This window comes from Orcinus orca, chromosome 16 (assembly GCF_937001465.1).
Source record: "Orcinus orca chromosome 16, mOrcOrc1.1, whole genome shotgun sequence".
Lineage (NCBI taxonomy): Eukaryota > Metazoa > Chordata > Mammalia > Artiodactyla > Delphinidae > Orcinus > Orcinus orca.
In genome coordinates, this window is record NC_064574.1 from 21,617,747 (window position 1) to 21,639,005 (window position 21,259).

Sequence of the window (21,259 nt, forward strand, 5' to 3'; positions counted from 1 at the left end):
GCTCCGCGGTTCACCTTTTCCAGTCTGTTTCTCTCTTCGGAAAGACCTGAAAAGTTAAGCAGCCAACACACTCACAGGAAGAGAAGTTTTAAAAACTGTAGGAAGGCCTCACATCGTGGCAAAGTTTCCAGCAAAGAAAGTACAAACAAGAGTCAGGCCACTAGCCCCACACCTGTCCATTCAGAAGTGAGCACCAGGCAGGCCCTAACGGAGTGACTTCATACTATCCGGTTCCCCCCTTTGGGCCCCCTTTTCCTTATTTCTAAGCAGAAATAGAAGAAGGAGGGAAATATTTCTAGCCCCTGAGAGTTCATGGTTGATTGTTCTTAGGATACAAATGTTACCTTTTTACCTGTATGTGAAAGAACTCCATCTGCTGGGCATTCACACAATTTTGGAATAAATTTAGAAGACTATCTACACTGACAATATAAAATTCAAAGGATTTTTTTTAAACAAGAAAGGCTTTAAAATGTGGTAAGAAGGAAGCCTGTGCAGACTGTACACCTCCGTCCCCCACCCTGTCTTCATTCACTGCTGCGGGAAGTGAAGGCTATGGCTCATCCGTGGCTCAGCAAAGACAGCAGGCCACCTACAGTCCCTTCACCGCCAACGCCCCCAAAAGAACACAGGTGCAGAGGGTCACTCCCAGTGGCGCTAAACTGTTCTCCCCAGGAGAAGTCCATCTTGCAGCCAAATGTTCCCAGCAGACTCGGGCTAGACACAGCTGGCAGAGTCACTGTCCTGTCACACTGGCTGACGTGGCCCAAGGTCCCTGGAGGGGCCCATCTGCTATGCCTGCTCGCCGGCCCCGCCTCCGCTGGCCCCCGAGCCCTTGCCGGATGCCTGGGCTTCTGTGGAGCGCGAAGCCTGCTTGGGCAGGCGGATGGGGACGTACACGTTGGAAGCACAGTGCTCCTTGAGGTAGCCTCCTCCCTTCTCTTCATACTCCTTCCTGGTGATCCAGACATCCTCGTTGTCCAGGTGGTCCAAGGCCCAGTCGCGAGCACCATACCAGGCGTCCAGCACAGGGTTCGAGGCCAGCTGAACCTGAAACATGAGCAGTCACTGGACGGGCGTCTCCCATCAGGGTCCGAGGACTGAATGTTCAGCAAGGCCAGCTACAGCCCCTACGTTTTATCCCCAGAAATACACACGCAGGAGGGCCCCCTTTAATTCCAAGACGGGGCAGGACTACCTCTGCACCCTCCAAGGAGAGCTGAGTGAAATGCTCCAGACTCTTCAAGAAATCGCGCAAACATGCAGAGCCCACCGGACACGACCTCAGCAGATACGTGGTTAGCAGCTACTCTACCAACGTCAGACCTGCCGCTCTGGGGGGGAGAGGGACCAGCTGCCCTGCCTCCTGCCCCATGCTGTAGACCACAAGCCGTCAGGTGGAGAGACCTGGAGGGAAGGCCTTCCTGGACCTGATCCCCTCTCTGCCAGCAGAGGGAAGCAGAGGCTGATGCGAGGTGGCTCTGGCCATGGAAGGAGCCTCAGGGGAAATGAGAGCAGAGAGGCTGACCTGGGCTCTCCATGATGCTGCCAGCACTCGGTTTCCACTGCTTATTAGGGGAGCAAGGCCGGGGTCAGCAGCCCTGTGAGTGCCCCTCAACGAGGCTGAGCTGAGCACTGGGCGGACCGCGTTCCAGCTCAGATCGGGCCTCCCCTCCTCTGGAGTCGCCTGTCTGACCTCCCACCTCCCTCTTCCCTGCCCCACCCATAGAAGTCCCAGGATGGAATGGTGGTTTTGGAACTTTCTGAAGTAAAGGGCAGGTGGAATCAGCACAGATGGAGGAGGATGAGGGTGAGACTTGCGAGAAGGGACCATCAACAAAATCAGGGTCACAAAAGCCCCGACCGCTCTGGCTTAGAAAGTGTCGGTGACAGAACGAGTGTAAGGCGCTCACTCTACTCCTTGCACCGGAGAAGTGCTCACTGTGATAAACCATGAAGACTACATGTTGAATCCTGTGGGTCCTTCTAGCAAATCGTGGAACCTGGAGTGTTCTTTGGGACCCTCAGCACAGCAGCTGATGTCTGTTTATCACACGCAGGCTCTGTGCTGAGCACCTGACAGGCAAGGCGCGCTGAATGCTGGTAACAGGCACCAGGACGATCTCCTCCGTACTGCGGAGAAAACTGAGGCCTGGCAAAATTCAGTGACGGCGGGGCCGGAGTCAGGACCGAAGCCCAGAGACCACACCCTGAACGCACAACACATCGTGCGGCACAGGGGGCCACAGCCAAGCCCCCAGCAGGACACGGAAGCTCTGTACCACGTGTGCCCTGCACACTCCCCTCCCCCACCCCTCTTCACAGCCATGAGCCCCAGCCACACCCAGCTGCTCACCACTCAACAAGTTCGCAGCCCCCGAGCCCTTGCTCCTGCTAGGCCCTGTCCGGAGTGCTCTCTCCACCCCACAGCCCTCCACACTCTCTACCTGGCAAACACCTCCTCATCTTCAGAAGACTCACCTCCAAGAAGCCTTCCCTAGGTGCCTACGTCTGTACGCCCCTCACGCTGTGGGTTATCCCCCCTATTCATCTGACTGCTGCCCCCTCGGACAGCAAGCTCCTTGGGGCCAGGGCATCTGGTGTCTAGGACATCTCAGCATCCCAAGGTGCCTGGTCCGCAACAGGAGCTCAGACCATGTTTCTTGGTGATTGGGAATTTGGTAGATAAACTGTGGGGCAACCACACCATACAGTCACGTTTTTAAGTTTTTTAGAAGAATAATGACACGGGAGAAAATGCTCAGGACAGGTTAAGAAATTCAGGTTACAAAGCGGTATACACTCAAATGTGCAGAAAATATGTGAAAGAAAGAAAAATCTCCCCAGCCAGTCTCCTAGAGAATGCCTTATTCTCAATGTACACGCTTTTGTACTCTCTGCACTTTTACTATATGCAGGCCTTCCTTTGTCAATTAAAACAAAGAAATACGTAAAATACGATGTCCATTCTGCTTTAAAAATTAAACATAGGGCTTCCCTGGTGGCTCAGTGGTTAAAAATCTGCCTGCCAACGCAGGGGACACGGTTTCGATCCCTGGTCCGGGAAGATCCCACATGCCGCAGAGCAACTAAGCCCATCGCCACAACTACTGAAGCCATGCGCCTAGAGCCCATGCTCCGCAACAAGAGAAGCCACTGCAATGAGAAGCCCACTCACCGCAACGAAGAGCAGACCCCGCTCACCACAACTAGAGAAAGCCCACAAACAGCAACGAACCCAACACAGCCAAAATTAAATAAATAAATACATAAATAAAAGTAAAAAAAAAAAAGAAAATTAAACATAGATTGAAGACCAGAAGGAAAGCCACAAACGTGTTAATAGTGGCTATCTCTGGATGATGGAATTATCAAGTAATTTTTCTCATTTACACTTTACTACTTTTGTAACCAGAAAACAAATAATTAAGGCTATTTTCGAAACAGCTGGTTACACGGACAATTGGTACCTGAAAGGAAGACTGAAAGGGTCTCATCTCCAACAGCTCCTTCTCGATTCTGACCTTCATCCCAGGATACATCATGTTCCCGCCAGTGAGGAAAACGTTCTGAACCAGCAACTCCTGAACATCCTTTGGGTACCTGGGGACAAAACGATTCCTCTGCTCTAGTCCCTCCAACTTGAATATTGGAAGAGAATATGGATGTGGAAATGCAAGCTCTCAGTACAAAACAGATAATGTCTCTGCAAAAAGTTAAAAAAAAAGCCTTCCATTTTTCATTTGTGTCTTTACAGAATTCCAAATAGCTAGCCAAAACCTTAATTTGAATGGTCAATCCATTTCCTTAGCATGATTAAAATATTATGCCCTTCTAACACGTTTTTCTAAAAAACTGACTTTATTGAGGACTACTTTAAATACATTTGGATGAAGTCTGACAAATTTATATACCCATCAACAGCAGTAACCATTACACAGTAACCATCACCACAACCAAGATACAGAACATTTCTATCACCCCCAGAAGTTCTGCCTCTCCTTTTGAGGACCCATCTCTCCACTTGTGCTTTTTTTTTTTTTTTTACTACTAGTTTTATCTTATTTGTGTTTGCTCACTTTCCCACCCACTGCTAGACAAAACTCAAAGCCACTCTAAGTAGCTGCAATGGCTTTTCTTCCTTGCTAGGTGTAAGTTTCCACCCTGTTTTAACCAATAGCAACCAGAGTACCACAAAATCGTGTTCCCTACTTGTCCAACTTGTATTAGGAAAACTCACACTGCAGGAAAATACCTGTATAAACGGGTGAGGGGGAGGTAGGTTCTTGTAGAAATGCAAACTCTTAAATAAATAAAATGCAAGGTAGGGAAAAAAACTAAGTTCTGCACGTTTTTAGGGTGATTTAGAATCACTAGTCTGCAATACTGTGAAGATTTATAGGAAAGCCAATGCACATATATCATGTTGCCCAAATTTTTGAAAGAAACTCTTAAAGCTCCTCAAATCAAGCATTTACACGTTGAGCATTTACACGTTCAGAAATGAATTAGAGAGCCCTAACTCTGTGCCACGCTTGATGAGAGAGAAAGAATACCATCTGAGTGCAGCAAGTCAATGAAAAGGAGATGCCCGGCCAACAAATCCACTGTTCAATTCAAAATTCAAGGAAATGGTTCAGGAAAATAGACGTAAAAGAAAGAAGTTTCAGCCTCACCTGTCCAGAATGTACTGGAGGGTCTCAGCTATGCCGGCCTGCTCCTCCCCGATGAGAGATGGCTGGAAGATAATTTCTGGAGCTCGAATTCTTTCTGTCCCAACAAACAGCTGATGATATGCTGCCAAGTTAAACACGGGCTTTAAAAACCCAAGGTTTAGAAGATATTTTTAGGCCATGAGAACAAACATCCCAGTTGCCAGTTTCTTCTAACTGCATTTCTTATTCCAACATAGCTTCTGTCTTTTGTGCCAGAATAAGCTCTCCCCAACTCTCTTGATTTGATAATTCAATTTTCTACCTTCTTCAACCTCTGGATTATAAACCGCTACACATCTGCTTCATGAAATGGTCCCTGAGATGCAGGGAAAGAGACTTGGTGAAGAGCAGCTGAGAAAGGCTGGTACTGGAAGACCAAGTGCCTGGCTCAGTCCCCAGTGCCCACAGAGCCGAGAAGGCCTTCTCCCAGGTGTGTCTCAGCCTCACACCAGTCTACCTGGCTGCCATTGTAATGACAGAAACACAGACCCAAATGAGGATGAAGCATTATGACACTGGCTTAAATGTAAATAAAATCATTAAAAGCTGGTCTTCGGGTCTAAAGTCCCCAGTTAGTTGCCCAAATGCTTCCACCGAGGAGACTGTTTCTCACAGATTCACGGAGCTTAGAGCTGGAACCCCAAACAATCACCACAGCGGGGAAAAAAACCCTGACTTCGGAAGCTTTCGGTACTGGGACTCTCCCTTCTAGAAAATACAACTGGTATTTTAGGGAAAAGTATTCCTAAAGAAGCAGACTAAACCTGACTGGTCATTTATGTTAAGCTTCAAAGCATAAGCAAGGTGGAGGCTACGGGAGGCCAACCTGGACCGTGGTCACCGGCTTCTCCACTTCGGGCGTTTCCTCCGAAAACAAGGGCTCGAAATCGTTGATGTTTTCCACGTCTTCCAGAGATGGTTCGAGCTGCCCCAGGTCAGGGGTCTGAGAAGAGAAGAAACACAAGTGGACAGAACCTGTAATTCAGCGAGCCTTAGTTCTATGAGTTCACTGTCACAAAAAAGAACTGGGATCTTGCCTAACGTCCTAAAAGTACATCCATACATAAAAACTACGAAAAAGTTTCTGAACTGTTAAAAAAAGGAACACACGTGAACACAAGATTAAAAGACTAAAAAGCCAGGGATGAGCTTCGCTCTTATCCCCTACCCTTCCCACTGAGACAAGCCTCACCAACTCCCACCTTCTCTGAAGGCTTCTGAGGGGCAGCTCCAGCCTGGCGCCCCTGGGAGGACTGTCTGCCTGCACCTGTCACACCACCACGCACAGAGCTCTGGGGGAGAGGGTGTGAGAGCTGGTGTCCTACAAAGCAGCTTAGACTATGGGCAAAATCAAGTCAATCTCTCAATAATTAATAAACATATGTGCCAACACTAACAGGCTTAGCAATCAGTTCCCTTGAGGGCAGGTCCACTGGGCTGGGGATGTGACTAAAGGCTCCAAGGTGGCCCAATGCCTCCCATATGTGGAGGCCTGCAGAACAGGCTTTCCTCTTCCATGACAATGACCCTGGGTGGGGCCTAGACATGCCAGCACGGTTCCTAATTGAGGGTTTAGGACACCTTTAATTTTGACCTGAACAAATGAAGTTGGGAGGGTGGGGGGATAGTTCTGGATGATGTCCTCGGGCATCTGTCATCCTCCCACATGAAAGGCAGATGAGTTGTACCTTCCGGACTCAAAGGGGAGAAGTTTCAGGAAGGAACTCTGTTGCATTCCCTGGAAGGAGGCTCTAACAGTGACAGCTATTGTAGAGAGGACTATCTGATGAGACGGCGTCCTGGGAGGGTTCGAGCAGATTCAACACTAACCGCCAAGGTTGCCTGAGAGGAGAGCCCTCCTCACTCTCAGAATCTATGACGAACGTAAATTACCGACACAATTCAGAGTACTTAACTATACTTCCCTAGAACCTACTCATATCAGCTGCAAAGGTAAAACGCAAAGTCACTCTTAAACAAGGCAAAGCCCCTTGACATATGCTCTCTGGCTCCTCCCTCCCAGGAGCTCCCTCCTGGAAGTCAGTGGCCGCGCTGAGAAGCCCCAAGCACACGGAGAGCCGCGTGTGGGTGCTCAGGTCTGTGGAGTCCAGCCTCTGAGTCATCCCAGTCCAGATGCCAGGGAAGTGAAAAAACCCTCCAGAGAGTTCAGTTCCCCATTGTCCAAGTCCTCCCAGCTGAGGTCCCAGAGTCCCCTGCTCCACTCTGTCTGAACTCCTGACCCATCACATTCATGAGCACATTAACATGGTTGTTGCCTCACACTGCTAAGTGTGGAGTGTTTTTTATGTAGCAGCAGATACGTGAAACGGGCTTCTGGTGAGGCAGGAGCAGAGAGAGCCCCAGACCGCTACCAGGCCATCCCTCTGTCACTGGTCAGCAGGTGTCTTAAACCCCTCATAACACTCTTCCCTTCGATTCCACCCACCCCCTCAGCAGTGGCCTTCCCCAGGCATTCTTCTTTCCCCACTCCCTGTGTGAGTCTAGGTCCTTCCACAGCTGGGTCCTGGACAGTCCTGCCTGGTGTCCCACAGAGACCCCAGAGATGGGCTCAGAAGCCAGCTCATTGTTGCCCTAAGCTCAGTCCCCAGCGTCACCTCCCCCTGCTGCCTTTCAACCCAGCCTCAGTGACCGGAGACAATCTAGACCCGGACTGCTCGGGTCTCTCAGCTGCGCTGCTCCCAGCTGTGCAACCTTGGGCACGTTTCTTTCCTAGCCTCAATGTCAGTCTCCTTATTCATAAAATGGGAATGAAGACAGTACTTAGGGAATTGTGAAAATTAATCAAGACGATACTTGCACAAGCGCCCAGCACAGGGTCTGGCACATGTTCTGTTATCATCAGCAACCGCCACTCCTGAACGACACCAGGATCTTTGGCTCCGACCTTGGAAGTGTGTCCTCCTCCACCTTCCACCCCAACAGCCACTGACAAACTCCAGGCCACTGACAAAAATCAGCTCTCTTCTGGATGACTACACACGTTTTAATCCTGTCTTCCCACCTCCAGCCTTGCCTCTCCCTAAAGCCAACATCCCAACTGCCGCCAGTTATTTTCCTAAAATAAAATCTCATCAGATTATTGCCTTGCTCAGCACACTTCGAAGGCTCTGTCTGAAGGATAATATCCGGGCGATGGATAAAGACCTTAATAGGTGGCCATGGCCTCCCTTCCAGCTTCATCTCCCATGCTCTCTGTCCCCGATGTGCCCTGCTCCCCGCACGTGTGCTTCTTTCCATCTAAAATGTCCTTCCTTCCTCATTTGCTATATGCTGAAATCAAATAATCTTTCAGGGCCCAGCTCAAACACCTCAATCCTTTCTCAAAACTCCTTCTGTATTCCCACACACATCTACCACCACACTTGATAAGTTTTATTACAGCCTGAGTATGGTTCTGTAGCCCTATTTTTTGAGGTACCAAGGAGGACAGGGATTGCGTCTTAGTCACCTCTGTACCCCTAGTCCCTGGCAACCCTCAAATTTCTCTAGAATAAAGAGGATTGCAGAATGTCTGGGCTTCAAAAGGCTTCTTCAGCTGTGACAAAACTATTATTATCCACCTTCATATCTAGCTATATTCAAAAGCATCTCACCTTAAAAATAAGATAATTTCTAGCTTCACTAAAAATGATAAAAAGATATTTTCCTTATCCCAATTCATATGATTCACAGAGAGGAACAAAGCTGGTAATTTCAATGCCGACAATACGCATCTAAGACAGAACATATTTCTCTAGCATGGCTGGTTTCTCTCCCCCTAGGGTTTGCCAGGGTCTCCACGTGTACTGGGTGGCATGCGGGAACGTAAATATGACTGTTCTCTTGGAACTGAACAGAGCAAGTTTGCCAAAGTCCCTCAGAGAGGATGCAGCATGGTTCCCTGGAACAGCCTGGAGCAGCATAAAAACAAGCAAAGGGCAGCTCTGATCTTGGATCGTCAGGCCAGAGCACTTTCTGTATCTGGCCCATTGTCTTTTCCAACAAACAAGGGTGCTCGAAAGCTGTGCTCCCACCTCCCCATCCCCTTACGCTGCGCTCGTAGCGATGCAAAATCAGCATCTTTTAGTTTAAATACTTCATTAGGAGGTATTTTAAAGTATATTAAAAGTATTTAAAATTTTAAAAGTATATTAAAAGTATTCAAAAGGAAGCCTACTCCTTTACAACATCCTCGTTGAATACCTGCAGAATACCGAGGGCTAGTATGGATTGGTCTGTAGGAAAAAATGGATTTTATTTTTATTTATTTATGTTTTTGGCCGCACCGTGCATCATGTGGGATCTTAGTTCCCCGACCAGGGATCGAACCAATGCCCCTTGCATTGGAAGCATGGCATCTTAACCACTGGACCGCCAGCGAAGTCCCGAAAAAATGGATTTTAGAAAACACTGGAAGTTTAAAAATGTATCTATATTAATCCAGTGCAGCCATTACTGCTTAGATTGCATTTCAATATGAACTGTGGTCCACATAAATCTGTTCTCTCCATTCTAAAAGAATTATATTGTTGGAAAATATAACAAATACTTTTTGAAAGGTAGAACTGGCTGGCCAATGTTGTGGCCAAATTTATTCCATGAATGTTACTGTAATCGATCTAATCTCTAACAATCACCCTGACCATTAAAGCTTTGGGGACAGATCGATTCATCAAATTTGTTGTACGTAGAGAAACCTTTTAAAGTACAACATTTCAAAATCACCCCAAGCCCAGAGAAATTTGAATATGTTCCCTTAGAGCACAGAACAAAGTAGGGACTTAATAAGTATCTGCTGAATGAATAAAGAGTGATTGAATCAGGGCATGTAACAAATGCAGAAAAATGAAAAAAGAAAAGGAAAAATGGGTTCCCCGACTGTTTGGGAATCACATCTTCAGAGTTGCTTGTTTTTTTCTTTTTAAATCTGAACTCCCCCATGTGCATGTGGCTTAGTGGTCCATCTCTGATACAAAGATGCTGACGTCTTGTGGACATGCTGATAAGCATGATAAAACTGAGTACAGATGAATAAACAACAAAAGCAATGTGGATCTGGATCCTAGGAAACAACAGCTCAAATCTGAAACACAGACCTGAAAAGGAGCAAACTAGAAAAGGCACATTAGTTCTCTGGAAGCTGATCTGGGACGCTGTGCGAGAATAAGATGGTGGTGGAGGCACTTCTACCCTGGATCTCAGTGATCCAGTACGCTGTGCCGAGGCAGCCTGACTCAGGATCTGCTTCAGCAGTCACGCATGCTCATGGCCAGTCACTGTCCTCATGTGGTCTACAGCCTGTCGGAGAGGTGGGGAAGGTGAGGCTGAGAGCAGGAACCGAGAGCCAGCCTCCAGCTGAGACACAGTCACTGCAAAGCAGGCTGCCTGCCGAGCCAAGGACGGCCCTGAGGTCCCTGGTAAGCACCACACTACACCCAGCAGCAAACCGGAGTTTTCCACAAGACTGTTTCTTTCTAAACGTATAGGTAAAGTTGATTTAAAAACAAAAATCAACAGTTGGACTGGCTAATCTTGCCCCACAAGTGTCATAAGGCAATGAACAAGTTCCTTTGTTTTAGCACTCTAGAGATGACAGATTCAGCAACAATGTGTCCACTTATTAACACTTTCGTCCAGTTCTAGAGACAGGAGAGCCAACCAGTGACTTGGGGCAGAGGTGTGACCTGCAGGCAGCCCCTTCACCATGCAGGGCCCAGTGCTACGGTATGAATTACCCAGGATCCTATCTCAGCCCCGCCACCTGCCCTTTTGGTCACATCAACACTAACAGCCCACTGGCAGGGAAACAAAAAGGAGAGAGAAGATCAAAGAGTTAGTGTTTAGTAACTAACAAAAGGCTGATCTTAAATCAGCCCACAAATACCTTATTGAGCATGGCTATTAGCGGCTGTAAGAAATTCCTAAACTACACATGAAGCATGATCCCTGTCCTTAGGGAGCATGGCGATGGAAAGGAGGTGAATGAAAGAGCAACCATGATATATTTAATAGAAGATCAGAAGAAAGTTAAGGGGGCATATGACTAACTGCCCAGGAACCATCAGAGGGGCAGGTTCAGGTTCAAGATGGGCCACACGATAGGCCTGTGTATGTTCTTCCTACTCTACTCGCACACATCCCCTTCCCGGGGGACAGAGCTCTACCGGCTGAAACCCCTTGGCTCAGAACTTCAGTTGGTACAAGGTCAGTGCCATCCCTGCCCCGACCCGTAGATATCACACACCACTCTGCTCTCTTTCCCCCAAGTCTGGTCACAACCCCTTTGATGTCAGCCTTCTCCAGACACTCCTCCCGCCCTCAGAAAGGGCTGTTCTCTCTACACCAGTGGTCCCCAACCTTTCTGGCACCAGGGACCAGTTTCATGGAAGACAATTTTTCCACGGACGGTGGGGGGATGGTTCCAGTGGTAACGCGAGCTACGGGGAGCGGCAGATGGAGCTTCACCCTCTCGCCCACTGCTCACCTCCTGCTCTGCGGCCACGGGGTTGGGGACCCCTGCTCTACCCCACCCCGCGGGACCTCCCTCCCGAGGCCCGCAGTACCTCTGGCTTGCTGTCCACCACGTCCACCTCGAGGCTGACTTCTGCTTGAAGGATCTTCTGCTTCGCCTGCTCCACTGCGGCACTGAGCTTCTGTATGTAGGACTGCAGCTCTTCCGGGGAGTCCATGTTCAGCTCTATCAGGGCCTTGTGAAACTGATCCATCTGGCCATCCTCTAGGAGCTCCTGCAAGCCGAGCAGTCACAATCCATCCTCAAAGATGTGCATCAGGGCAATCACGCACGGGAAGGAGAGACGGAACTTAGAAACTGGACAGAGAACGATGGCAGCAGAGGGCTCCCCGAGCTCCCTGAGCCTGCCCCCCCATGGAACCACCCCCTCCCCCACCACCAAAGCTTCGCAACGAAGCCCTCCTCCCCAGCTATCTCTGGGCTCCCACGCATCACCATCTCAGCACCACCGGAGCAGGCAAAACTCATCTATGGGGACAGACGTCAGAAATGTTAGCTTCTGGGTGAGAAGAGATGGGAAAGTTACTAAGAGGAGGCTGAGGGAGGCTTCTGGGCTGCTGGTAATGCTCTATTTCTTGACCTGGATACATCACATGTTTCAGTGGTGAAAATTCATTGAGCTGGACACTTAAGACTTGTGCGCTTTGCATCACGTGTGCTACACTTAAACCAAAAGTTAAAAATCAAACAAAGGGGACCACAAGGATAAAATAAATCAACGAGGCCAGGTCCACAGCTCTCAGGTCCTGCTGCTACACCGTCCTCTACATGCACGATCTCTATATGGATGACCCGCCCTCAGACCCCTTCTTGACCCCAGGTCAAAAAGATGCATGATGCGTTCGTTTTATGGAGCAAGGCTGAGGTCCCGCCCTGGGAGGGTACGCTGTCACCTGCACATAGAGCAGCCGGTCCAGCCGCTCCTGATCCAGCTGGAGCTTCTCCTCCCGCCGCCGCGCGTTGAGCTCCTGCAGCCGCCGCAACTGCTGCTGCCGCCTCTCCTGCTTCTCCTCGGAGGTCAGGGTGCTGCCCAGGAGCTTGCTGGAAAACGGGAGCTGCATCTTGTGGACATTGTTCTCATAGTAATCAGGGCACCGCCATTTCTGCAATTCTTCAACAGAATGATTTTGGAAGTTAGGAAACACTAATAGTACTGAGATTAGAAAGTCGGCACCAGGGATCCAGGTGCGGGTAAGATGGAGGAAGCACACTCCATCCCATCTCTGAAGCCACCCAATCGGCGAAATGCAGCTATAAGACCTGGACACAATGCCAACACACCTGCTCTGAGCGAATTGCTAAATAAAGTTCTTCAGACAGAAAGGATACCATCTAGAGCACCAGAAATGAAGGGAAAGCAACAGAAGTGATGAAAATCTGATTAAACATAGTAGATTAACCTCCTCTTGAGCTCCTTAAAATACATTGACAACTGGAAGTAAAAACCATGACGTCTGATGGCTTTCCAATGTATGTAGATGCGACACAGAAGACAAGTCCAACTAAAGGAGGAAGGATAAAGGGGCCTCTGGGGACTTCCCTGGTGTCACAGTGGTTAAGAATCCACCTGCCAATGCAGGGGACATGGGTTCAAGCCCTGGTCCAGGAAGATCCCACATGCTGCAGAACAACTGAGCCCGTGTGCCACAACTACTGAGCCTGTGCTCTGGAGCCCGCGAGCCACAACTACTGAGCTTGCGCACCACAACTACTGAAGCCCACACACCTAGAGCCCATGCTCCGCAACAGGAGAAGCCATCGCAATGAGAAGCCCGTGCACCACAATGAAAAGTAGCCCCCGCTCGCAGCAACTAGAGAAAGCCTGCAAGCAGCAACAAAGACCCAACACAGCCAAAAATAAATTAAATAAATAAGTTAAAAAAAAAAAAAGGGGGCCTCTGGCATGCTGACACCTCCATGTTCCACTTGAACTGGTAAAACAGAGATTCTAAGAAGACCGTGAAAAGCCTGTTTACTGTCATCTCTAGAGCAACAGCCAAAAAAACCTACACGAGAAATATACAATGAAAAACACAGTAAACAAATTAAAATGGAATACCAAAAAAATTTTTCAAATGTTCAAATAACCCAAAGAAGGCAAGAGAGAGCAATAACAACAAAGAGAAGGAATAACAGAAAACAAAAAATCAAATGGTGGACCTAAACCCAAACATAAGAAGAATTAAATTAATTGGAAATGGTCTTAACATATCGATTAAAAGATAGAGACTGACAGAGAGATCTTTTTTTTAAAAAAAAAGGACCCAACTATTAAGAAACTTACTTTGAATATAATGATACAGGTAGATTAAAAGGTCGGAAAGACACACCAATCAAAAGAAAGTTGGAGTGGCTATGTTAATGTCCAAGCAGACTTCAAAGCAAAGAAAATTGCAAGGGATAAAAAGGGACACTATATAATGGTCAAAGATCAATTGCCAAGAAGAAGTAAGAATCCTAAATGTTTACCTAACAAAAGAGCTCCAGACACTTGAAAGCAAAAACTGACAGAACTGAGAGGAGAAATGGGAAAATTCACAATTATCCCTGGAGATTTCAACACCCTTAATAATCAACATGGCTTGATGGAAAATGAAGAGGAGAATAGAAGAACTGAACAACATCATCAACCAATAGAACCTAAATGGCATCACAGAATACTCCACCCAACAACAGCAGGATACACATTCTTTGCAAGTGTATGTGGAATATTTGCCAAAGCAGCTCATGCCTGGGTCCTAAAACAAATCTTCACAAGTTTAACTGATAACAGACAACATAAGTTCTTTGACCATAATGAAATTAAACTAGAAATCAACCACAGAAAGATAACAAGGAAGTCTCCAAACACTTGGATATAAAATAATATTCTAAATAATCAATGGTTCCAAATAAAAAAGGCTTAGCGAAATTGGAAAATATGTGAACTCAGTAAAAAAGAACACATAACATACTAAAATCTGTGAAATGCAGATAAAGCACTGCTGAGAGGGAAATTCAAGCTTTAAATGCCTATATTAAAAAGAAGTTATCGTAATAATCTAAGCTTCTACCTTAAGAAACTAGAAAAAAAGAGCAAAATAAACCTAAAGCAAAAAAGAAGACACCAATGCAATCACCGAAATAGTCCTACTTCTATTAAAGAAACTGAATTCATTCAGAAAAAGAAATCCCCAGGCTCAAATGGTTCTACTTGAGAATTCTATCAAACATTTAAAGAAAAAAATAATATCAATTATTTACACAGTCTTTTCCAGAAAGCAGAAGAGAACACTTTCTAGCTCATTTAATAAGACCAGCATTGCCATGATACCAAAACAAGACAAAGACAGTACAAGAAAAGTATAGATTAATATTCCTCATGAATATACACAAAAACCTCATAAAATTTACCAAATTGAATCCAGCAATATATTAAAAAATAATATACATGAATAAGTGGGGTTTACCCCCCCAAATCAAGGCTAGTTCAATATTTGAAAAGCAACCATGATACTCTCCTATATGAACAGTCCAAAGCACAAACACCATAGGATCGTATCAGATGCAGAAAAAGCATTTCACAAAATTCAAAATCCATTCATGATAAAAATGATCAGCAAAACTAGGCACAGAAAGGAACTTCCTCAATTTGATAAAGAATATCTGTAAAAAAACTAGAGGTTAAAAAAAAAAAAAAAAAAAAACTAGAGGTAACATCATATAATTAATATGGAAAGACTAAAGGCTTTCCCCACCACAAGATCAGCAGTTAGGAACAAGGCAAAAATGTCCACTCTTACCACTCCTAAAGAAACAAAGGCAAACAGATTGGAAAGGTAGAAATAAAAATGTCCCTATTCCCAGATGACACGTCTACCTAGAAATTCCCAAGGAATCTACAAAAAACTAGAACTAGTAAATTTCACAAGGTCACAGGATACAAGGTAAACATGCAAAAATTAATTGCATTTCTATACAATAGCAATGAGCAACTGAAATGAAAAAAACAAGGAAAGAAATAATTAGGCATAAATCTAATAAAACATGTACAAGTCTATACACTGAAAATTATAAAATGCTGATGAAAGAAATCAATAAAGACCTAGATAAATGGAAAGACATACTATGTTCATGGATTAGAAGCCTCAACGTAGTAAAAAAAAAAAAGTCAATTCTCCCCAATCTGGATTTAACATTATATCTGAATCTACATTTAGAATGTTGTTGTTTTATATACAAACTGATCTACAGATTTAATGTTCTTTCAATCATAATCCCAACAGAACATTTTTGTAGATATGGACAAACTGATCCTAATATTTATATGGAAAGGCAAAGGAACCAGAGTAGCCAAAACAATGTTGAAAAAGAACCTACATATGCAAGTTATCAATTAATTGAAAAAGTCTGTTAGGAAAACAAATACCAAAAAGGGAAGGGAATGCTAAAAAGTACTAAGAGGAAAAAAGTGAGCGAAAGAGTCACCCTGGGAACAATTTAAGGAACACCCCAAAGGTAGACAACATTCGAAAGCTGCAAGCAAACATCCTCTTTGTACCTTCCACATAATCCTCAGCGATGTAGCTGTGCTCGTGCAGGATCTCCTCCATGCGGCTGAGAGTGATGGCTGCCAGGTGCCCAGGATACTTCAGCTGCAGGAGACGCTGGAGGTAGCCAGCTGCTTGGCTTCCTCCCAGGTTGATGCGTTTGCAGTTTTTAGCATCCAACCTACAACCAAGGGATGGAAACAGCACTGAAATTTTTGGCAATGTGGAGGAGAGAATATGGAGCATGTGCACTAGTGCGGAGGATAGTTTGATGTAGAGTAATAAGGAAGCAACTGGCCAGCTGGGGGAAATAAAACCTAACAGTTGGAAGGAACTTTAAAGTTGCCTTAGTGCAACCTCTTACCCAACGCAGGCATTCCTAGAGCACATCCAAACAGACACATGAACATCTAATTTCTGGCAAGCATCTCGGAAGATAACTTCCTGGCAAGCATCTCGGAAGGACTCATCTGCTCTGGGAAGGGCCTAGAAATATGCATTTTTCCCCAGGAATATGCATTTTGACAAGCTTCCCAAGTCCCTCTAGTGTAGGCCAGAGTTTGAGTACCCCTCCCCTAGACACTCCACTTCTACTTATGCAAACACATTAAGTAATCACATACACATTGGCTTACTGTAATCTCCTAAAACAACCAGGTCCCTCTGACATGAAGTGAAGGGGAGGAGAACCAGAGTACCTTTATTTTCTCAATATGAGAAGGTTAGAGGAGCAGAGCTCTAGGAACTTGCTGTGTACTAAAATGTCACTGCTATATCACACCTCACCAGCAGATGCCAGCATAGAACATGATATGCCCCAATCTGATCATTTCTTAGCCTTTGGGTAAAATCACTTTCTCTCAATATAACAATAACATAAAATAACAATATTATTTTTAATTTCTGCATATTCTGGTTACATAAGATAGAAAACTCTATAGCAGGAGTGTTTGGTAATGTCTAAGAATTACTTTTTTCTTCATAAATTTTTGTAAGAACTTCAAGAGAAATTCCCACTACAGGGAATAAATAAATTCAACAGCATTTATTTTCACTTAAATATTCAGACTGTTTTACAAAGTGCCATCACCTACATTATCTCGTTTCATTCTCAAGGTAACCCTGAGAAATCAGTTTTTCCCAAGTTTATATGTTAGGAAACTAAGTGAAGAAGTTAAGTATCTCAACCTCAGCAGAGCTGCAAACCCAGGCTTTCAATCCCGAAGCCAGGTCTTCTCTCACTATTTACACACCCTCTATCTCTATGCAAAGAGAAACCTTCTCAGGAGAGCATGAGGCTGGCCTAGTCTCTCTCTCTCTCTTTTTTTAATTTTTTATTGAAGTATAGCTAATTTACAGTGTTTCAGGTGTACAGCAAAGTGATTCAGTTCTATATACATTCTTTTTCAGTTTCTTTTCCATTATAGATTATTACAAGATATTGAATCCTATGTGTATATAGTAAATCCTTGTTGTTTATCTGTTTTATATATAGTAGTGTGCATCTTTTAATCCCAAATTCTCAATTTATCCCTCCCTCCCCGGTCTAGTCTCTTTAACAGACAACGAAAACCCAGCTATAAAACGAGAAGATTTTAAACATGACAGAAACTACCCTCACCTTTTATAGAACTTGAAAACATCTATTAAGTACCTATTATGTACCAGGTACAGTAGTTAAAAAGAAAGGTCTAAATAATTGTCATTAAATAGCTTTAAATTAAAAATAAAAAATCTCTTATTAAAAAGTGACTCCAGAACACAACAGTCTAAATTAAATCTATTTAAATAATTTACTCAGAACATTTTTATTGAGTACCTACTACTTACAGGTATGGTGTCAGCCATCTCACCATTAAGTCAGAACCATAAAGTTCTAGAATTATGGATTTGGACCTCAGGGACCATCTACCCCAACTCGATCCAGGAGGTCACAAAGGATGGACGATGAAGTGACATCTATACTCACACAGTGAGGGAGGTCAGAACTAAGCCCAGAGGCCAGTTCATGGTCCTGTCCTTGCTCTTTCCACTCCACCTTTAAATCAGGTGCCCAACAAACGTTTCCTGAATGCTTCTCAAAACAGTGCCCAAATGCCATAAGTGCAACTCACCTCCCTTCTAAGATGGGTAAAATATGTGTACACTGGTATCCAGATGAAATGATGAGCCCGTTGGAAAGCAAGTTCTTTGGCTTATTGTGGTAGAAGCTGAAGAGGCTGTCTATTCCATAGGCAACCGTAGGAATCCCATAGCACTCAAAGAGAAGCTCGGACATCATCTGTCGTGAATACAGTGGGTTGCACACGGCTTCTGTCAAAACTATGGGATGATCGACACAGCCCTACTTGGGAAGAAAAGAGTAAATTGGTAGGTGCTAAGAGAATACTCCTTTTAATGCCTAAAAAGAAACAGAAATCCTTATTGCAAGGGCTCAACTGGCTTTTGGTCTCCAATCAAAACACTGGATCAGAAGCAACTGTAAAACACCCATCTCTCCTGGAAGTTGCTTTGGAAAATATGAAAGTAGGGTCAACTTACGTCAAGCCCCAGCCAAACTGTCAGCCAATCATCTGGCTCTATCTTCAAAATATCTCCAGAATCCAACTGCTTCTTACCACATCCTCAACTCCTTCCTCATCTAAGTCACCATCATCCCTCACCTCCTAACAGCAACAGCCTTCTAACTGGTCTCCCTGTTTCTACCCTATGACCCCGGCCAGTCCATTCTCCATACAGCAGCTATGGTGATCCTTTTGGAACATAAGTCACGTCCCTTTTTTGTTCAACACCCTGCAACGGCTCCCCACTTCACTCAGCGTAAAAGCCTATAAGGTGTGTGACTTGTCCCCTCATTACCTCTCCGACTTCCTCTTCCACTGACTACCCTTCCCCTCACTCTGGCTGCCCTCAGTTAGGATTAGGGCACACTCCTGCCTCAGGGCCTTTTTACTGGCTGTGCCCTCTCTCCGGAATACTATTCCCTCAGATATTCACAAGGATCGCTCCCTCGATCATCTCCTTCAGTCCTTGCTCAGACAACACCTTCTTCCCAAGTCCTCCCCCTAACCATCTTATTGAAAACATGTAACCCTCTCCTGTCCTTCTATCATGCCACAGAATATACTACTTAATTCTATCGTTTATTGTTTGTTTTTTCATACTAGAGCGACTTTCCACACCCGCTCCATAAGCACAGGAGATTTCGTGTCACGTTCACGGACGTTATTTCAAACACCTAGAAAAGTGCCTGACACAGAGTAGATGCTCAATACATATCTGATAATAAATTAATGTATTAACAAACGAGCCCGAATATGTGCTCCAAGAGAAAAGGGCGTTGTTTTTGCTCACTGCCATACCGCAAGCGCCTAGCACAGGACTTAACACACGTTAGGCGCCTAATATTTGACCGACTGACTAAATCAATGACTAAATGACATTCAGAACTACTGGAGTGACTATTATCCCTCGGAGAGCGTTGTGAGCGGGGACACGACCTCACCCCTCCCCTCAAGCCTAACCCCACCACGCCCTTCACCTGTGAGGAGACACCCAGATGCTGGAAGCTGTAGTCAAGCAGCAGCTCCTGCAGCTCCAGGTTCACCGGCACGTTGCGGTCGAAGGGCGATCGCAGCATCCAGCGCAGCGGTTCCAGGCTGCCCAGCGCGTTGCCTACCTGCGGGCCCGCCCCGCCCCGAGCCCCGCCCCGCCCGCGGGCGCACACGGCGCGGAACTGCAGCCGGGGCTCGGGGCCCGGGTCCGGCCCGGGGCAGGCCCAGCCTGCGCGGGCCTGGAACGACCCGTTGTCCAGCACCAGAGGCACCGGCAGTGGCCCGTGGGCCACCGGACCGGCCTCCAGTACCTGATCCGGCGCGGCGCGGGCATCGCGGAATGGGAACACATTCGTAGGCGGCCCGGCTGCACTGGCCGCCGCCATCTTGGAGCGCGCGCACTGGCCCCGCCCCTCGCCGCAGCGTCCGCCCAAATGGCGCGAAGCCCCGCCCCCAACGCAGCGCCCGCCCAGATCGCGCGAGACTCCGCCCCCGCGCATCACAGCGGGTTCTCCAAGCCTCCTCTCCTCTCTAAGCCCGGCTGCCCTTTTCACCTAACTCGCCCCTGGTGGCCCAGGCCGCCTTCGGGATCGCTAGGCCCCGCCCTCTCTGGCTGTGGCTTAACCTCGTCCCCAACATCCGACCTGACCACGCCCCTTCGCTGTAGCCGGGACTCTGGGCCAGGAAGCCCCGCCCCGAGCGCGTAATGCCAAGGGCCCAGCCCCTTCCTGGCCTCCAGAAATGAGCTCCGCGGGGCTCCCTATTCCGCTTAGCCACGCCCTATTTGCTGGGTATCATCTTCAACCGCCCTTGGCTCTGCCCCCACATGATTACGTCGCCGTTAGCCTTGCTGTCAAGGAAACAAACTCGGGGGTACCGACCGCTCAATTTCTTGACCGAGGAGCTCGCTACTCAGGCGTGTTCACTTTGTGAAAATTCATCAAACCGTCCTCTTTACGATTTGTGCACTTTTCTGCACGTGTGTTATATTTTATAATACAATATAAAGTTTTAAAATAGATTTATTAAGACCTACAGACTGTACCCTCTCACAGACCTCAAACGCTGAGAAAAGGACTGCTAATTGTTACCTACTATGTGCATATTCTTTTTCTTCCTTTTAGTGGTATAATTCCCCCGCATGGTGGTCATTTGGCTTGTTGTGATCATGTGACTCAGTTCTGGCCAATGAGGGTGGGAGTGGAGGTAATGTGACCGGGACCCCCACACCCCCTTAGTTTTAGCTCTAAAAGGACTGGGCACGCTCTCCCCTGCCCTGTTTCCCCCTTTCCACCAGCCAAGGGGATTGCAAGAATTAGAGCAGCTGCCTTGACTCTACCCTCCCAGCTCTGGAACAATTTGAGAGATAAAAGCAAGTTAATTATAAAAGGTGGTTGTAAATAAACATCCTTAGCAAGAGATGAGACCCCAAAACGTTCTCAAGAACCTCTAGGAGCACTTCTAGGCCAAATAGGGAGCCAGTTAGTGGCAAAATCAGATTAAAGGTGTTGCCTTTCAACACAAGCCATTTTCTCAGACATCTGAAGGAATCCATCATTAAACTGAGAAAGTGGGGAGGAGCAGAACAGAGTGAAAATAAGTGAATGTAAGTTTAAGAACTACACCTAAGTATACTAATACGGAAAAATCTCCAAGATATATATTTAAAAGAAATAAGGCAGTGCAGTTTATAGGAACTCCCTTTAAGAAAGGGGGTGGGGAGAAAATATATATGTTTTTGCTTGTATTTTCATGCAGATGGACAAGAAACTAAGAAAAGAGTTTGTAAAGGAAAGGGACAAGGTGAGTGTGTCAGGTGTGGGAGACTTTTTCACTGCATACTTTTTCATATACTTTTTATTTTTTAACCATGTGAAAGTATTACCTTTTAAGAGGGGGGGAGGGAAGCACTATGTATAGGCGATGTTG

The 21,259-nt window shown here is 46.3% G+C and overlaps 2 protein-coding genes across 2 annotated transcripts in view; both read right to left on the reverse strand.

Annotated features, from left to right (window-relative positions):
• Window positions 1-3,595, reverse strand: part of PPP1R16B (protein phosphatase 1 regulatory subunit 16B) — a 135,221-nt gene extending 131,626 nt beyond the window's left edge. Inside the window, exon 1 of the mRNA XM_049699170.1 lies at window positions 3,471-3,595. The gene's annotated coding sequence lies outside the window, so the exon portion shown is untranslated. The remainder of the gene's footprint in view (window positions 1-3,470) is intronic.
• On the reverse strand, window positions 419-19,748 carry ACTR5 (actin related protein 5). Its single transcript, XM_004272844.3, has 9 exons — window positions 19,318-19,748; window positions 17,891-18,120; window positions 15,788-15,957; window positions 12,141-12,358; window positions 11,279-11,461; window positions 5,542-5,658; window positions 4,677-4,816; window positions 3,471-3,603; window positions 419-1,050 (listed from the first exon to the last, which is right to left on the reverse strand). The coding sequence occupies exons 1-9, from the start codon at window positions 19,714-19,716 to the stop codon at window positions 793-795; spliced, it is 1,848 nt and encodes a 615-aa protein (XP_004272892.1). The 5' UTR covers window positions 19,717-19,748; the 3' UTR covers window positions 419-792.
• Between the last annotated feature and the right edge of the window lie 1,511 nt (window positions 19,749-21,259).